This window comes from Chelmon rostratus, chromosome 15 (genome assembly GCF_017976325.1).
Source record: "Chelmon rostratus isolate fCheRos1 chromosome 15, fCheRos1.pri, whole genome shotgun sequence".
NCBI lineage: Eukaryota > Metazoa > Chordata > Actinopteri > Chaetodontiformes > Chaetodontidae > Chelmon > Chelmon rostratus.
Genome location: NC_055672.1, coordinates 16,672,199 through 16,692,262, shown reverse-complemented (window position 1 = coordinate 16,692,262; position 20,064 = coordinate 16,672,199). Strand labels below are relative to the sequence as shown.

At 41.5% G+C, this 20,064-nt stretch overlaps 2 protein-coding genes across 2 annotated transcripts; both read right to left on the bottom strand.

Annotated features, from left to right (window-relative positions):
- Positions 1 to 2,997: 2,997 nt before the first annotated feature.
- LOC121618560 (cytosolic 5'-nucleotidase 1A-like) lies at positions 2,998 to 10,916 on the bottom strand. The gene is made up of 6 exons (XM_041954064.1): positions 10,776 to 10,916; positions 5,520 to 5,687; positions 5,163 to 5,283; positions 4,685 to 4,807; positions 4,412 to 4,596; positions 2,998 to 3,372 (listed from the first exon to the last, which is right to left on the bottom strand). The coding sequence occupies exons 1-6, from the start codon at positions 10,914 to 10,916 to the stop codon at positions 2,998 to 3,000; spliced, it is 1,113 nt and encodes a 370-aa protein (XP_041809998.1).
- Positions 10,917 to 13,080: 2,164 nt separating this feature from the next.
- Positions 13,081 to 19,383, bottom strand: LOC121618559 (cytosolic 5'-nucleotidase 1A-like). Its single transcript, XM_041954063.1, has 6 exons — positions 19,243 to 19,383; positions 18,022 to 18,189; positions 17,624 to 17,753; positions 14,556 to 14,678; positions 14,283 to 14,467; positions 13,081 to 13,452 (listed from the first exon to the last, which is right to left on the bottom strand). The coding sequence occupies exons 1-6, from the start codon at positions 19,381 to 19,383 to the stop codon at positions 13,081 to 13,083; spliced, it is 1,119 nt and encodes a 372-aa protein (XP_041809997.1).
- Positions 19,384 to 20,064: the final 681 nt, after the last annotated feature.

Genomic DNA, 20,064 nt, shown 5'->3' with positions numbered 1-20,064 from the left:
ATTGAAATACTATATATTATGAATAGAATACTGTATATCATAAATTTTATAATGTAAATCATCAAGAAAATATTGTATCATGATTTAAATACAGTAAATCATGGATTTAATACTGTAAATCATGAAGAAAATACTGTATGTCATGAATGAAATACTGTAAATCATGAATGAAATACTGTAAATCATGAAATAGAATACTATATATCAACTAAATACAGTTTATCATAAATTAAATACGGTATATCATGATTTAAATATTGTTAATCATCAATGAAATACTGAAAATCATGAATTTAACATTGTACATCATGAAGTAAATAGTAAATATCATGTAGTAAACAGTGTCCTAGTGATATATGAGCAGTAGTGTTCAGTGTGTCAGTGCTGTGGTGAGTAAAATGTGTCCAGTGTCTCCTGGTTTGAACATCTTACCCTGTTGCCTCTGCTCTCTCTTCTTGCCATCGGAAAAGGTAGTAAGTAAGCTTTCGTCATAAAAAGTTGCAAGTCTGTGATGAACTCTAGTCTCCTGCATGAAAATCTGACATGCTGCACGCTGATCCGCCACCCTAACCTCCCCACTCTAACTCACTGCCCCGCTACATATCGGTCATGCTACTCTGCATTGGCACTGAATGTTGCCATTTTGGATGTAAATTGTGACTTGCAGAAAGTCCACAAAACACAACACCACAGTTCACCTGCCGAATATGTGTACCTGGTCCCATCAAGCCGGCCCTTTGCCCCACTGCCCTCATCCACAAGGACTCAGTGACCTACATGCACTGAAGGCATGATCACACTGCAGTGATGAAAGTCAAAGCCCCTCAGGTGGTCTGTCTTTCCATCTTTATCATGTTGTGTCAGTTCAATGTCCCACACGGTGATTATTAAGACCTTAATGGAGGAATGATTCTTGATGATGTTAGTGGGTTGTAACCCTGCCTCACTGAAGCTGACAGATATACTGTATGCTGCAGATATAGCTCATAATGTTCCTTCGCCTTACCTGTTTTCTGTGCTGTTATACTGTAGCTCATAGTTTGAGAGAACATGCATGGCTGCTTATGTCTTAAGATCTTAACTGTTCAGAGAATCACTCAATGAGATACACACACACACTTTAGTAACTCAGATTGAGGTCTAAATGATTGGAATAATGTAAACTTTTCAGATTTTGCCATTTAAAGTGTTTTCCCAATCACTATTCAGTGTCAAATTTTCAAAACTCATTGATATCTTTCAATGTTGTCCCATATATTTTATAATTGTATACATATTGTACAGTGTAAAATAACTACTGTAACTGCTCAGTTATTGACAAAAGTTACTGTCTTGTGGTCAGTGCGTTATGACTTATGTCCTGGCGTTGTATGGCATTAGCTTGCTAAAGTAAGGCTAATACACAGGCGACTCATTCAGACTAAAGAGTAAAAGGCGTCTGAGGAAATACAGCTGACATATCTGAGTTGAAACTTTAAAGAAATCTGTTTGACAATGAAGTAAGGTGGGAAGAAGTATCAAATAATCCTCAAATTACAAAATGTTACTCATACAGTAGTAATAACGTCAGACTAAATGTTTATTGTCAGTTAGGTTGGCATCGTCAGATATTTTCCACTCATTCTAAAGGAAAGTAATTGATTGTTTTATAGCCTCTTGGGGGCAGCAGAAACAAGTTGTGAACACAACATGAACATATCATCACATTTTAATCTGATATGGCTGGCAGTGGGTAGAGTATGTCAATACTCAAGTAAAAGTACAATTACACCAATAAAAAAATGACCCAAGTAAAAGTAAAATCACAGTTTGACAAAGTGAAACTTAAACTTACCTGCTTAACAAATTACTCAAAAGTTACTTTCCATTTGAATATTTGTCATTGTGAGCAGGTTACTGTTGATGGTGCAGTCAGCATACGAGCCTGCAGACGGTAACACTTTCTCTAAATACATACAATGAATTCCGAACACACATGGAGACAGCTATGACTCAAGACATTTTCTTGAAGTTGACAGAAACATCATTCATTAGCATAAGCTGCCATGGCTGGCAGTTACCTGTGCTTGTGGCTAAAGAGTGGTTAGGGAGCTTGAGTGGTTCATCAGTGCCTGGGAAGTACTGAAAGATCCAAACACACCGACAAGCACTTTTGAAAAGAGCTCATTACAGTATGACGTGATTCATGAAGCCTCACTGGAAGGAAAACTGTATCAAAATAAATAATAATAAATAAATAAATGTTCCCTTTTCACCATTTATTTCATTTGCAATGTTAAAATACATTCATATACATTGACCAAATAACCATGTGTACAACATACAGGTCATACACCAACAACATGCATATGATGGACAGAAAAATTAACAGTAGTAAGAAAAAGGCACCAGTTAAAAAAAAAAAACACAGTCAGGCAGGGAAGTGAAATGATGCATAAAGTACAACTACAAACCAACCAATCAGAATATGACTAAAACCAACCAAAGCACTACTTCAAACTAACCAATAAGAATAAGTTACAAACCAACCAATCAGAAAATAGATAAAGCCAACCAATCAGAATACAGCTACAAACCAACCAATCAGAAAATAGATAAAGCCAACCAATCAGAATACAGCTACAAACCAACCAATCAGAAAATAGATAAAGCCAACCAATCAGAATACAGCTACAAACCAACCACTCAAAACACAACTACAAACCAGCCAATAAGAATATGACTACAAACCAACGAATCAGACTACAGCTACAAACCAATCAGAATATGACTAAAACCAATCAAAGCACTAGTACAACCTAACCAATAAGAATATAGTTACAAACCAACCAATCAGAATACAGCTACAAACCAACCAATCAGAAAATAGATAAAGCCAACCAATCAGAATACAGCTACAAACCAACCACTCAAAACACAACTACAAACCAGCCAATAAGAATATGACTACAAACCAACGAATCAGACTACAGCTACAAACCAACCAATCAGAATGCACTACTTTGGTGTTGAAGCAGTCTCTTTCTCCTTAGCTCCTTCCTTGGTAACGGTCTGAGCTATTCCATAGGGCACGTGGCACGCTACTGTCCCCATTTTCACTGCACCCTCCACATGAAACATCTGGTCATCAAAGAAAATGTGCGGCCTGATCTTCTCAAGTATGGGGCCCTTAGGTGCTCCTGCCAGAAAGAAATCATCATCGATCTCCAGACCCCATGAGCACAAAGTTTTTAGGGCTCTGGTGCCAGAAACGTCAGTTTTGTTGCGAGCTGTGACCAAGTAGGTCCGGATGGGGCAGTCCATGTGTTGGCCTTTGCTGTAAAACTTCTTCTGAAGCTTCACTAAGGCCTCCAGGAAACATTTCAATGGCCCCTGCAGAAAAAAACAAATGAATACAATAAGCCCATGGTCTGCATTTGGCAATTTCTACATGTAAGGCTCATTACACATTAAAATCAACGTTACTATTACTATAACATAACATAGTAAATTTACACCTTTTTTTTAGCAGTCCCTGAATGCAGCACACACAGAGTGGCTGATATCATGTCAATGCATCATGGTGACAGTCAACAACACAAAAATAGAAGAGGAATAAGAATAGAATGTGAAACCATTTGAGTGAAATTAAAGCTGTGACAAATGCAACTGGAAAGAGGAAACACTGTGCAAGAACTAAAGCTTGCTGTGATCAGAAGATGCTGCTGAGTGTGAAAACCTTTTCAGGCATTTGGTGAAAGGTTTCAGGACATGAAAAGTAAACAAAAGGAGCTGAACATATTTGCTGTTTAATGTGGAACCAGCTGATGAACCCGACAACCAACAACATGAAATCATTGAGCTGCAAAGCAACAGCCGACCACTAACAGCAGCTTTTTTCAAAGTCACTCTTACAAAGACTCACTTCTGCTCAACAACGCATGCCAAAGAGAAGCAATTCCAGCCATCGCAGAGGTCAGTGTGATATGTGTGTTCAATAATCCATTATGGTCCTTCAAGGATGTTATAAAATTTTGAATGGTACTTGACAGAAAAAAGGTTCCGCCTCCCCTGTATTCAAATCTGCATATATGCTTATATGCAGAGTTCACCAGCTGCTTTATCATAATGTGGGTCTTCATCATCTTACTGATCCTCTGATAATCTGGCTTGTTAACAGGCTGTCTGATCGTCTGACTGCTCGTTTCTTTCGCCGTCAGATTTTTGTGTTAGAGATGTCACCATGTTTCCTGATCTCAGAATTCACTTTTGTCATACAGTTTTATTTAAATGATAGAAATGAGGGTCAAAAGTACAAAAAGAAGACCCAAGTTGCAGTAAACCACAACTGTCCTTTTACTGAATGTACTAAATGAACTACATTTCCAGTATCAGTGTGATGCTGATCATTGTCACTGTGTGTATACTGTACATGGTCCAGAGGCTTGTTCTCGTGGGTCTTCTCGTACTCAAGGAACTTGTCCAGTCCGTGGGCCTTAAAAATGCGCTCAGACTCATCAGAGAAGAGGACGCCGTCACCATCGAAGGCAATACGCAGCTGAGTGTCCGACACTTCCGTCATCTTCTCCGGGGTGAACATGGTGGCTGCTGCTATACCTGAATGTGTTGTTGAAAATCAGACGTGCATCAATGCATCTTACACAGCGTGCAGCAGAGACACTGACTTCTCTGTCTTTGCACTGACCTTCCTCCAGAGCTTCTCGAACCTGGACTGGATCAGCAGACAGGTAAAGGTCAGTACCATAGGCCTTCAAGTAGCCTATGGGACTGTTTCCCTCTGTCATATAGACAGACTCGATGGACAACTCTGCAGAGAGGAGGAATCAGAAGTTCGGTTAACAGCTGATGTGCATACAACTGAAGACATGCAAGAGTCAACTGATCATAACGTTGTGAAAGAATCTCACAAAAAGACTCAAGGTCATTTTTGAGTTCCTGATGACGGTTGGTTTCATTTTACAATATATACATCAGTCACAGTTGACTTGCCTGTATACTGTACCAAATTTCACCAGGATCGTCCAACTTTTCCTCAAACAAAACATTATGACACCAACTAAACTGAATGAGGTACAGCCACAAAAAAATGTTACACATTGTGGCTTTGGTATTTTACTAGTATGCCTTACAAGTTTTTACGTTCATGTGTATTAGCAACTCACGGTCCTGATTGAAGAGTCTTAGATCAACATGTTCGTGGCTGCTCGTCATGAGCACAACATCAAAAAGCTCCTCGCTCTCGGGGTAAAGCTCCCTCAGTCGAATGTTCACAACCTCCAGAGCCTGGCAACACGACCAAACACACGACTCAGGTAAAAAAGACATTACTGCACAGATGAAAGTGTGTGTGTGTGTGGGTGTGGGTGTGGGTGTTTGAGTGGGTTGATGTTTATGTTCATTACTCATTCACCGCCTCCAGAGACACGACTTGACATAGCACTGACACCAAGGAATCACCCTGCAGCGGGGTTGATATAGCATGCACGTGTTTGTTTGTCCACCTCTTTCTTTTCTCTGACCTTGACAAAGGAGAAGGCAGGTCCGGGGCTGAAGGGCTGCGTTTCATGCTCCTCCTGATACTTGACACACTCCTCCATGCCTTGCTGCTTGTAGATCTGCTGCTCCTTCTCCATATTGAAGAGGACTCGGGACGACACAGCAATAGTGATGGCATTCTCCGGCTTGGGCTGGGGGATAAGAGTTCAAAAACATTTCATTTGGCTTGTTCTTCACCTTATTTGAATAAGAGGCCCTGACAATATCCATCCTCACATCAGGTTCACTGGTGTAGCTTTTCTACACAGCACATTATTCATATTCTGAGCACAAGCACAGGAATATTGGAAAAAGGATTTGCTGACTCTCACAGTCATAGAAAGGGTAAAATAATAAAAGCTCCACAGCAGTGGGTAAACTCAGTGAGCTGATGTGACAGAATGGAAGAAACATCGTGATATGAAACACTTTCCTCTGACAAGCCCGTAGGGCTCGGGGTTTTCAGGACTCACAGGCAGAACACAAAACTCCAACAATTTATTAATTTATTAACAAAAGATGAATCTCCAAACAGGCAAAAACAAAAGGCGCTTGGGATAATAATCATGAAATAACAAAAGGCTGGCAAAAGGCAAAAATACAAAAGGACTGGATGGCTTAGGTAATAACAAGACAAGAGTCACAGGGATCACAAGATGTACAAAACAATCTTGTACAAGACAAAGGGAGACAAGGACTATATATACACAAGGTAACAATGAACAGGTGGAGACACTCAGACAGGCGGGAAGGACACCAGGAAGTCAAGGGTCTGAAACGAGAGGAGAGTCAGGGTCTCACAATAAAACAGGAAGTGCATAACAAGACATGACGCTGTGAACAGACACATCAGCAGCCATGACAGGACATGACTTCCTCCACAACACTGTGATAGTGCAGACCCACATACCAGACTGGCTGACACCTGTTAACTCTTTGGAGGCTGGGACAACAACTGAAAATATAACACACTGTGTATGTATATAATAGTTCTGTCACAGTGCCTTCAGTCTCTTACCTGCTGCCATTCTATTCATCTGTTCACCTGCCCAGCCAGTACTTTTCCACTTTCACTTCTCTTGCCAGCCACCTGTCCATTCACCCGATCCTCATTTCCAATCAGTCCAGTGTTTAAGCTGCTCTCCCACTGTCACTCAGTGCCAGATTGTTCTTTGCCTTCATGCAAGACTGTCCAGCTTTCTACTTTGGTCTGATCTCTTGTTACCGAACTTGCCTGCCTTGGACTATGCTTGTTTGGTGTGTGCTTCACCAAACACTTAAAGAGACTTTGAATTTTGGTGTTTTGCAGCATGAAGTATACAAAGAGACATTACATCCTAACTGTGCAACTGCGTTGCTGCTTGTCTGTCTCTACCAAGTTTGAGATTAAAATCTATAAAACCATTCTCCATGTGCTGGTGGTAAATCTGGCCAGTCATGGACCCAGCAAGTTCCACCTCATCATGGAGTCGCTTTGAGAGGATTGAGGACATCCTCCAGTGACATGAGTCCCATAGCTGCTGCAGCCAGACAATCAGCAGTAACTCAGGAGCTTGTGCTAGATGTGTTAGCTGCAAGAGTCCAACAGCTAACCATCGCTCAAACCCAGTGGGTGGTTCTGCTGCCACCCCCAGTCCAGTCTCAGCCAACTAGTCCACCTCCTCCTGTTGGCAATCCCCATGTGGGAATGCCTGAACGCTACGCTGGAGGTCTGGAGTCCTGTGATGCTTTCCTGCAATAATGCTGGCTTTGCCGTTGTGAAACAAGAAGATAATGATTTTGTGACAGAAACAGCTGAGTCAGCCTTGTTCAGCACAGCTAGCTGAGCTAAAAGCATTGACAGAGATGCAGGCGAGCTAAAGGGAAAATAGCTAATGTTTACACTGATTCTCCATATGCACATGGTGTGGTCACTTGTTTGGAGCAGTGTGGAAACAGAGAGGCTTCAAGAAAACTGATGGGAGCCCGATACAGCATGGAAACCAGATAAGTGATCTGATTTCAGCAATGACGCTTCCAAAAATCTGGCGATCATGAAATACCAAGCTCATCAAAAAGGGAACAGTGATATTGGTAGAGGTAATAATGCTGCAGATGAAGCTGAAAAGGCAGCATCCAAGTGTCAAGTAGCCATTTTGTCACCAATGGTATCTGATGCAGAAAGAAACAGGCAACAAAGAAGAGCGACAGTGGAAGAGATCACATGAAGGACTGTTGGTTGCTCTCGTCACATTGTTGACAATTTTGATCTCAAAATCACACAATGTTGACCACTACACAAGAGGAGAAGTGATAAAGAAAATAAAGCAGCAAATACTGATTCTGATGTGGGTGACAGGAAACCTGGGACAGGAGAAGTCAAATTGAAAAGATGGTGAGGACGCCAAAGATCCTGAACATGAGTGTCAAAGAAAGTCACTCTGCAAACCTTGGAAGCAAGGCAGAACCCATGAATCAGATGAGTATGATGCAAACACACACATTCCAACCCATACAGGACCACATGTTTTAATTTCTCCTAGTGAAAAAGATGATGCCAAATGATGCAAGAATGACTGGTCATCAAACCTCAGTCATGCAGGCTTGCAGAGACACATTGATGAGGTCATCAACAGTGCGGCAACATCACACAGGACCTGTTTCTTATATAAGGAATGATACATGCAGGAAGTTACTTCATGTTAGCCTTTTTTGCTTAGTTTTATACAAAACTGATTAAATTGATTAGTTTCTGACGAAGGCCTAGCAGGATCAAAACCGTGCCTGTTTTTCAGTCAGAGAACAGGTAACTACACTAACAACCTGTGGAGAAAGTCTTTGAACCCTGGCTACATTATCGAATTAATGATCGCTCTCCTACCCTTGTGTTGCATCACTTCGGATGAATTTCGTTTTCAGAGGGTAACAGGAAACATGTCCGACAGGTTGCTCCTATCAGTTCCAAGAGCTGATATCTCATTTTGGCTTTCACTTCCTGATGTAGTATGAAGCACAATCTGTCATGGCCCGTGCCATGCACGTCGGTTTTTTGTTTCCCAAGTTTCCCATTGTGTCTTGTCTTTGCCTGGTTTTTGTCACATCCTGTCTTATTTTGAAGGTTCATGTTATGTGTCTTTGTGTTACTTTACTTCCTGTGTTTTCCCTCCCGTGTGATTGTCTGATGTGTTTCACCTGTGTGTCATTAGTGTTCCTGCCTTGTGTATTTAAGTCCGCGTCTTCCCCCCAGTCTTTGTCGGGTAGTTGTCTGCGCTACCTTGTTTGTGAGTCCTTGTCCCATGTTACCTTGCCACAGTCATAGCCATAGCCTTTGTCCTGTAAGTGAGTGTTCTATGTTGCGTTTCCTTTGTTCATGTCCACGCCGTGATTTATGTGATTGTCTCCTTGGTTCATCTTTGTCTTTTATTTGCCACAGTTCTAGTAAGTTTGTTTATTGTCTTGTTCCTGTCTTGTTTTATGTAGTGTTCCATCGTCCTTAGTGTTGTCTGTCTTACCTTTCTTGCCCTGTGAGTCTTTATCCTGGTATTGTCTGGTCCAAGTACGTGTTGTCAAGTTATGTCTTTGTCTCTGTCATACCTCAGCCCATGTTAGAGTTCTTGCTATTAACCATGCCACAGTTCATGTATTTCATGCCATTGTCCATGTTAGTGTGTTTGTCTTTAGTCATGCTCCAGCCCTAGTGTGTTCTAGTATCGTCTCGTCTAGCCACCTCACGTTCTTTGTCAGTGTTTGTTCCCTGTGTTGTCTTCGTTCTCTGTGTAACCCTTTTACCCTAGTGTGTGTTTTCCCTAGTAGCAAGAGTTTTGGTTTTCCTTGGTTTTTGTCGTTGAGTTAAATGTGTTAAAATTATATCTGCGCCCTGAGTGTCTGCATCTGGGTTCAACCCATAGTTTCCCTAAGTCCCCACTTCCTGACACAAACAGCACCAAAGTACAGCTGATGTCAATCTAACCTGCCATTACTATTTAGTGAGGGATCACTCAGCTTTGATTACCTGATTTGTTGGTTGATTTCTTCTCAGTTTCCTCACAAATATGAGGACTACAAAGCACTAAGTTACTAAATATTACGGAAATGTCTTGGTTAAATGTAACAAAGTCAATGGTGTTGCAAAGTTTCTATCATCTGTTGTGTAGATTTGGTCGTTTAACTGTCTTAAATGAGCCTCCTGACACCAAATGCTGATTTTGTGAGGGAAATATTCAACTTTGCCAGAAAATAGTGGCTTCAGGGCCCAGAGCATGAACACAGGCAGGTGAAACACCAACGATCCAAGTCATAACAAAGACCATTGAGGTGAAACGCGGTTGGCGTTCAGGGTGTGGCTGGCTGGTCTGTCAGGCTTTACTTGAATTAAATGGTCGCTTTGACTTTATTGTACAAATGACTGGTCCTCAAACCTCAGTCATGCAGGCTTGCAGAGACACATTGATGAGGTCATCAACAGTGCGGCAACATCACACAGGACCTGTTTCTCATATAAGGAATGATACTTGCAGGAAGTTACTTCATGTTAGCCTTTTTGCTTAGTTTTAGACAGAACTGATTAAATTGATTTGTTTCTGACAAAGGCCAAGCAGGATCAAAACTGTGCCTGTTTTTCAGTCTGGTACATGTTTAGTAACTTTAATCCAATGTGAGGATACTCTCCAGTTATTCCTCCATCCATTCTGTTACCTCACACCCCTCCTAAATAAAGATACAGGATGCACACACAACTACCTTCCAGCACATTCAGAACTGAAGCAATGTGAATGCAAATTAAGGGAACCAGAGTGTATGTTAGTGTAAGGATCTTACTCACCTCTCAGGTCGCCTCAAGAGTCACCGAAAGGCAATGGTTACCGTTTAACATGGAGCTCAAGCTTTCGCCCATCTATCTGCATTAGACCCCTTTTGCTATACTCTAACTACAAAAGTAGCTCTCTGAACTTTATGACCAATGCTGCTGTTTTGATCAGGGCTAGAAATTGATAAAGCTCAGAGGTCAGCGTGTCTGTCTTGTGTCATCTGTCACATATTCATCATGTCACATCAGTGTGGCTCGGCAGGCTGTGTCTGGCAAGTGAGAGCAACATCAGTCAGCTCCAAAATGATGACAAGAAGATTCAATTTGACTTCATAATTCACTTGTAATACATGCAATGGACGTCCTCTTTGCAGTCAACAATTCTGATACTTAGCAAAGACGTGGAAACTCAAAGGAATGGATGCTGCATGAGGAAGGCTGGAGGAATACTCACTGTTTTAGGCTTCCTGCTGGGTGTGGCGGGCTTCAAAACTTCCCTAGCATCCTCCCAAGGAGCTCGGTTGCTGCTGCTGCTGCCATTTCTGGTCAAGTCCTGTCCACTGATGGTTGGAGTTTGACTGTTATTTAGACTCATCTTTCCTCTTCTGCTCACCACTCTCTTATCTCCCAGAGGTCCACAATGTGTCCCAGTGTGTCCCCAAATAGGTTTCTTTTCTAGCCTCTCTCTCTCTCTATTGCACACCACTGACTTCAAGCCATTTTGCGTCCTCCCCCTTTTTAACCCTTTCAGTGTCCTATCTCCTCGAGCAGTAGTATCAAAGTATAAAACAGCAAGTGTCCATTGCTCCTATTAATCCATTATTTCTAGAGGCAGCGCACATCTAACCGGCAGCGCTAAGTGCAATGGACACAGCAGGATAACGTGTGTCGCTGTGACCACACACTCTGCTCCAGGCTCTCCAGAGTCCAGACGCAAAGATATTATTGATTTACTGAAGACGGCAGAAGGATTGCGCATCTTTTACTGCCTGAAACCTGAGCAACTGGAGGCGCATGGTCTATTTTCTCTCTGAAGAATTTGTATTGTATTTGGACATGTTAGACATAATTAGAAATGAAACGCTGATGTATGTGTACAAATGAAAACAGAACAAATCATGTGCGCATATCTGATTTAATCCTGATAAACACCTCCCAGTTGAGCCTCTCCCTCACTTGGAGTCTCTCAGTCATTTCTTGCATTTCATGCTCACGGCCACTAGAGCGTAGTAGAGGATAGGTCAGCCTCCCAGCTTTCTGGCGTGGTGCTGAATACCACTCTGCTTCATTCATTCCTCGGGGCTGTCGCAGACAAAGAGGACGTGAAAGAGAAACTGCGAGTGTGAGAGAGGAAGTTGATCTGAAAAGCAGAGTTTTTTGCATCATGAAACACTTCAACTTTGGCACAGTAGCTGTGTGTAATCCTTCCTACAGGGCCTTTCACTGTCTTTCACTTAATCTGTATTATTGTGACATAAAATCTATGTTTTTACAAGAATAAAAAACAATATATTCCAAGTTTATAAAAGAATGACTGACTTTCTGTTTCATTAAAGAAAGATTGGTAAAATGTGACAATATAAAGCTTCACATAGTGTCGAAATACTACATTTCATTTCTATAAAGAGCCTTTGGAGCAGCAAAACAAATGACATCAATAGTATTACTTTAATCCGTTTCATTCGGGGATGTGAAGACTTCATATTCTGCTGTATCTGTTCAATATTAACAATATTTTTTTTATATTCATATATATTTATATGAACTTTAGAGGTACTGGTGAAAATTAAAAAGGGCATTTTATACCCAAACATCATTAAGTAACACTTTCAAATAAGCCAATCTTTATAAACGGTTAATAAGTTGTAGCTAGTGGTTTTATTCATGGTTATTACGAACAAATTTAGGGTTCCAGAAAGCAACTACAAGCCAACCAATCAGAATACAGCTACAAAGCAACCAATCAAAACACAATTACAAACCAACCAATCAGAATACAACTACAAACCAAGCAATCAGAATATGACTAAAACAAACTAAATCACTAGTTCAACCTAACCAATAAGTTTACAAGTACAAGCCAACCAATCAGAAAATTGATAAAGCCAACCAATCAGAATACAGTTACAAACCAACCAATCAGAAAATAGATAAAGCCAGCCAATCAGAATACAGCTACAAACCAACCACTCAAAACACAACTACAAACTAGCCAATAAGAATATGACTACAAACCAACGAATCAGACTACAGCTACAAACCAACTAATCAGAATGCAACTACAAACCAAACAATCAAAACACAACTGCAAACCAACCAATCAGAATATGACAACAAAGTGCTTTGGAAGTGTGCCAACTGGAAAAACTAATGTTGTTATAGAAGGTTGTGAATAATCCCTTTGACTGGTGTTTATCCTCTCTATTCAATAATAATGCAGTTGGGAATTCTTATACTATAAAGCTTTAGCACATGATTTATTATTGATTAATAAAGCCTTTATTACAACTTATTAACTGTTTATCAGTGGTTCCTCATTAGAGAGTTGCACTGCTTTATGAACAGATAATGTAACAACAAACAGATGAAATAACCCACTGAGCTGAAATATCACTAACTGTGAATGGAAGAAATGATTTATTGTATGTGATCATGACATTGCTGTATAATCACAAGACTATATAATATATAGACATATCGCATTATCTGGTGTAGTTTTAAATACAGTTATAACATCTTCAGCTGCTGAAATGTCCAGGCTACTTGGGTTTTGAAGCAGTCTCTTTGTCCTTAGCTCCTTTCTTGCTAACAGTCTGAGCTATTCCATAGGGCACGTGGCACGCTACTGTCCCCATTTCTGCTGCGCCCTCCACATGAAACATCTGGTCATCAAAGAAAATGTGCGGCCTGATCTTCTCAAGCATGGGGCCCTTAGGTGCTCCTGCCAGAAAGAGAGCTTCATCGATCTCCAGACCCCATGAGCGCAAAGTTTTAAGGGCTCTAGTGCCAGAACTGGCTGCACTGCGAGCTGTGACCAAGTAGGTCCGGATGGGGCAGTCCATGCGTTGGCCTTTTTCGTAGAACTTTTTCTGAAGCTTTCCTAAAGCCTCCAGGAAACATTTCAATGGCCCCTGCAAAAAAAAGAGAAAAGAATGAATACACAAAGCCCATGGTCTCCATTTGGTAATTTCTACATTTAGGGCTAATTACACATTTAAATCAATGAGCTATTAGAACAGGGGTGGGAAACTTCCAGCCTCCAGGCCATATGCGGCTCAAGAGACTGTTTGTTCTGGCCCGCAAGGCACAGCATAAATACAATAAGGCAATTACTTTTATTTAGTGATAAATAACATAAAATAGTTAACCAACACATTCTTCTGAGCTGTCCATGAATGTAGTACAATGAAATTATAGCTGGCGAGTGGCGAGTGCAACTGAAAAGATGACAAAGAGAAGCAGTTCTAGCCTTTGCAGAGGTCAGTGTGATATGTGTGTTCAATAATTAATTTTGGTCCTTCAAGGATGTTATAAAATTTTGAATGGTTCTTTACAGAAAAAAAGGTTCCACCTCCCCTGTATTCGAATCTGAGCCAAAAAAACAAATTTCATAACAACATGACTATAGCTTTACATGCAGAGTTCACCAGCTGCTTTATCATAATGTGGGTCTTCATCATCTTACTGATCCTCTGATAATCTGGCTTGTTAACAGGCTGTCTGATCGTCTGACTGCTCGTTTCTTTCAGATCTTTGTGTTAGAGACGTCACCATGTTTCCTGATCTCAGAATTCACTTTTGTCATACAGTTTTATTTAAGTGATAGAAATGAGGGTCAAAAGTACAAAAAGAAGACAGAAGTTGCAGTAAACCACAACTGTCCTTTCTCTGAATGTACTAAATGAACAACATTTCCAGTATCAATGTGATGCTGATCATTGTCACTGTGTGTATACTGTACATGGTCCAGAGGCTTGTTCTCGTGGGTCTTCTCGTGCTCAAAGAACTTGTCCAGTCCGTGGGCCTTAAAAATGCGCTCAGACTCATCAGAGAAGAGGACGGCGTCACCATCGAAGGCAACACGCAGCTGAGTGTCCGACACTTCCGTCATCTTCTCCGGGGTGAACATGGTGGCCGCTGCTATACCTGAATGTGTTGTTGAAAATCAGACGTGCATCAATGCATCTTACACAGCGTGCAGCACAAATACTAACTTCTCTGTGTTTGCACTGACCTTCCTCCAGAGCTTCTCGAACCTTGACTGGATCAGCAGACAGGTAAAGGTTAGTGTGGTAGGCCTTCAAGTAGCCTATGGGACTGTTTCCCCCTGTCATACAGAAGCGCTCAATGAACAACTCTGCAGAGAGGAGGAATCAGAAGTTCGGTTAACAGCTGATGTGCATAAAACTGAAGACATGCAAGAGTCAAGTGATCACAATGTTGTGAAAGAATCTCACAAAAAGACGGTCATTTTTGAGTTCCTGATGACGGTTGGTTTCATTTTACAATATATACATCAGTCACAGTTGTAAATAAATAAATGATGAGGAAACTTAAATACAGGTAGATTAATATTGCTTTGATGAATGACATGACATGGAAACAAAGACAGAAGACTCAGGGGTGATCGGGGTGATGACTCCCATTATTCCATTCATTTTCACTGTGACATCAAATACTGATTCAGAGGCAGAGCAAAGAACAGGCGTGACATCGGTGACAAGAAAGGAAAAAGTCAGAGATCTTGTCTCGGGCGGTACAGATTTTTCCGCTTGACTTGACTACATCAGTGTGGGCTGGGTGTGGGACTGCCAAACCCCTGCGAGGAGCCAGGATCACAGATCTCCAACTCCCACCACTTATCCCTTGGGCTCATATATGTGTATGTACCACATACGTGGACCATGAGAAACTGCTGTCAGTCCCTGCTCATCCTCAGGGATAGAGAGCGACCCCTTAAGCTGAGCAGGAGTCCCTCGACACTCAGGGCTTCACAAAGGAAATAAACAAAATAGCCTCAGTTGAACTGTGAAGCACGACGGGACAAGAGATCCTTACACTACTGGCCAGTTTTCTCCGTCTCGTTCTCTTCCCTTGCTGAGTTAACTGGCGATTCAGTGACGTCTTGAATAGACTTCATGTCAGACGTGCGTGTCTGTGTGACTTGGGGAAGGACACGAGGTCATGAAGTCGCTTGCAGTGTGGGAACAGGGAGGACCAGCTGTGTGGAGCAGCTAGAGGGTCTACAGGACGACAACAGTGTCTGTGTGTGTCAGTACATGGACCTGTGCTAGGTCGTGCTTTTTCAGGAGATCAGAAAACCTGAGCTCTCACTAAGAACAGAGAGGTTATAGTTGTGAGTAACACTAAAATTAGCCTACAATACATTCAGACTGCCATATACATACACAGTCTATACTATGCACTCATTTGCACTGTATCTGCACATAGAATATGCTTGCATCTAGTTCAATTTGCTGACTTTCAAGAAACCCACTGATGGATATTTGGGTCATATTCCTATACTTTGATAAGTTTGATTACACACATATATTCTGCTAATAGTTATTAATATTACATGCATATGCCTACATTAATGATAGTTGGATACTGATATGTTGATCTTATTCATATTTCAACAGAAATTCTACCTCTCCCTGTCAAGTTTTTCCTTTATTATTCATAGAAGTGATTTAGACGAGGAGTGATTCTTTGTGTGCAAAATATATCTGAGGCCAGTGTGACCTAGAACAGGAGGTTTTGAGATAGAGGCCTGGCATGGGAGACATCTCGGGGCCCTCGACTTAAGATAGAACAGGCTGGCGTCAGGGATAAGGGTGTCTCTAGATTTGTCCTTGCAAACAGGTTGCTGCGGTGACGTTGGATTCTCGAAGATGAGCAAGCAGAGGAGAGAGAGCGCCCGACGGCAACGAGGAGGAGCCGTTGACTGTTTCAGCATTTCCTCATGTTCTGTCTATAAAATACTGGGTCAGGGAGAGGTAGTGTGTCAGACTTGGTGAACTGACCCAACTCTGTCGTGGATCAGGGAAAGGTTAAGTCGAGACCCAGAGCTCTGTAACCTTGCACATTCTATTGATGTTAGAATAAAACAGATTTTTTGGACTCAACATCTTCTCCTATTGCTTCATTAAAAGAACCCAGAGGACCAGAGAGATTGACATGTCCTCGACATCACTCAGCAATGACAGTTAACAGACCCTCCAGATTGAAAGAAAAAGTAAATGAACTGTGTCAACAATCGTAGGCCGAGTTTTTAAATTTGGTAAATCTTGTGAAAACACCGAACAATGTGTCCATTTCTCAGTGCTTTCCAACTTCCTAAGCCTCTCGCCTCCAAGCTTGTTTGTTTCTAAAACACATCATGAACCTACTGATTTCTAAATAAATACTTTTTTAGTAGTTTTTTCGAAAATGTCTCTCAAACAGTCCATTTGTTGGGGAGTATTTTCAGTGGTGGATTGATACTCATTTGATGCTCCACTGAATTGATGAACTACAGTGTTCATGTTCACTGTGATAAAGAAAGATGTCACCCAGTGCAAAAGTGTGCCTCACTGTTATTGGGAAACAATGAAGCTCTTTTACACAGAGGATTAAGACGTTCAGGCTTCATGACTCTATTAATTATTTACTAGCATTTGATTAACTTCAGATTCAATGCTTTATTTCTTTTACTAAAGAGAGAGATATTAGTAAATATAAATATCATCAAGTCAGAATTTATTTTCACAATAAAAATCCATTTAAAAAAAAAGAATTTGACATTTTGGGAAATGTGAAGATTAATACTACTCCTGTGTGTGCTGTAAATATGAAGAAAGATCCAGCTGGTTAGTTTAGCACAGAATAAAGACTGGAATAAGGGGAAAGTGCTAGCCCAGTTTTGTCCAAAGGCAACAAAATCTGCCAACCAGCATGTTTAAAGCTTTTCCCTGGATGCTGACGAGTTTTTAATAGTTGCTAATAAACAGATTTCACAGATGTTCTGGTGCCCTTTTCCAGAAGGTTTGAGGTTAAACTGCTCATAGATGAATTACATGTGTAGGGCTAAAAAATGTTCATTTTTGGCACCCCCGAGTGGTACTATCAAGCAAAGCACCTGTGGCCTGTACAAAATTTCACATTTTCTCAAACAAAACATTATGACACCAACTAAACTGAACAAGGTGTGGCCACAAAACAGTGTTACACATTGTGGCTTTAAAGAGCAGTTTAAAAGATAAAGGGTATTTTACTAGTATGCCTTGCAAGTTTTTTCACTCATGTGTATTAGCAACTCACGGTGATGATTGATGGTATTGATGAGTCTTAGGCCGACGTACGCGTGGCTGCTGGTCATGAGCACAACATCAAAAAGCTCCTCGCTCTCGGGGTAAAGCTCCCTCAGTCGAGTGTTCACAGCCTCCAGAGCCTGGCAACACGACCAAACACACGACTCAGTTATAAAAAAGACATTACTGCACAGATGAAAGTGTGTGTGTGTGTGTGTGTGTGTGTGTGTGTGTGTGTGTGTGTGGGTGTGTGTGTGGGTGTTTGAGTGGGTTGATGTTTATGTTCATTACTCATTCACCGCCTCCAGAGACACGACCTGACATAGCACTGACACCAAGGAATCACCCTGCAGCGGGGTTGATATAGCGTGCACGTGTTTGTTTGTCCACCTCTTTCTCTTCTCTGACCTTGACAAAGGAGAAGGCAGGTCCGGGGCTGAAGGGCTGTGTTTCATGCTCCTCCTGATACTTGACATACTCCTCCATGCCTTGCTGCTTGTAGATCTGCTGCTCCTTCTCCATGTTGAAGAGGACTCGTGACGACACGCCGATGGTGATGGCATTCTCCGGCTTGGGCTGGGAGATAAGAGTTTCACGGGTGTAACACGGCACGTTATTCATATTCTGAGCAGAAGCACAGCAATATTGGAAAAAGGATTTGCTGACTCTCGCAGTCATAGAAAGGATGAAATAACTAAAGCTCCACTGACATACAGCAGTGGGTAAACTCAGCGAGCTGATGTGACAGAATGGAAGTGACATCGTGATATGAAACACTTTCCTCCACAACACTGCGATAGTGCAGACCCACATACCAGACTGGCTGACACCTGTTAACTCTTTGGAGTGGGACAACTACTCAAAATATAACACACTGAGTATAATAGTTCTTATTACGACCATATTTTGACTGATCACAAATTTTGAGACTTCTTCTTGTTTTGTCATTTGCTTACGAGTGTGCTGAACTTAAAATAGATATTACTGTAATTTAAGCAAGACTTGAAGACAAAATGAACCTATAAAGACTGTAAGATATTTCACCCTGAATCCTGAAAAATGACTTCCACTATTTAAAGAATATTAAACTGAGAGTTCATGCCTTATTGTTCCCAAAATTTACAACCGAGACGACTCCCTGCTTCTTGCATACAGCTGAAGTTGTAGCTCTTGTGTCTGGTTTTGTATGTTGTATCGTCCTCTCTCAGGCAAAGAAACCCAAGAGAGGTGGGAGCCTTTACAGAGACACCTGATCTGAAACAAGAGCCCTCTGTGCTTCGGCAGTGCTCAGCTGGCACAATAAAGTGTCATTTAGCCTCTGTGTCCTGTCTCCTTGTAACTTTCTTTTCAGTATGGCTTCAAATGCAGCACTTTATAATGAACCTGGAATTAAGCCTGCTGCTGTTTTGATCAGGGCCAGACGCTGATAAAGCTCAGAGGTCAGCGTGTCTGTCTTGTGTCATCTGTCACATATTCATCATGTCACATCAGTGTGCCTCGGCAGGCTGTATTTGGCAAGTGAGAGCAACATCAGTCAGCTCCAAAATGATGACAAAAACAATTCATAATTCACTTGTAATACATGCAATGGACGTCCTCTTTGCAGTCAACGGCTGGAGGGATACTCACTGGTTTAGGCTTCCTGCTGGGGGTGGAGGGCTTCAAAACCTCCCTAGCATCCTCCCAAGGAGCTCGGTTGTTGCTGCTGCTGCCATTTCTGGTCAAGTCCTGTCCACTGATGGTCAGAGTTTGACCGTTGTTTAGACTCATCTTTCCTCTTCGGCTCACCACTCTCTTATCTCCCAGAGGTCCACACTGTGTCCCAGTGTGTCCCCAAATAGCTCTCTTTTCTAGCCTCTCTCTCTTTCTCAGCTCTGTCTTTTTCAGGAGTTAAACAGGCAGAAAAATGCTGAGATGTTGCAGAATGAAAGAGAGATGGAGGCAGATTCAGATAAAGAGCAAATTCAGGCTGTTAGTTCCTCTTATCTGTAGCATCAAACGCATTGTGTTCCTCTTCAGCTGTTCTGTGTTGTCTCTCTCTCTCTCTCTCTCTCTCTCTCTCTCTGTCTGTCTCTCTGTCTCTCTATTGCACACTGCTGACTTCAAGCCATTTTGCATCCTCCCCCTTTTTAACCCTTTCAGTGTCTAATGTCCTCGAGCGGCAGCAGAGCGTGTGATTTAATGTATGTGACAACTGGTTGGTGACTGTTGATCAGTATTAGACCCTGCTGTCATGATGTTTGTAATGCATTCCTGCTTCAGTTCTCCTAACAGAGGTGGACTTTGACATCTTTTAACATAGAAGCAAAGCTGTTTTCTCAGGCAGTGCATTAATAGATCATTTAAAGTGAACATGCTTGATATTATTTTTGTTTTAGATGTCATGACTAGAAGAGAAGTTTAAGGGCATGGTATCCCATGTGCTCTAAACTCCAGACCATACACTGTCAT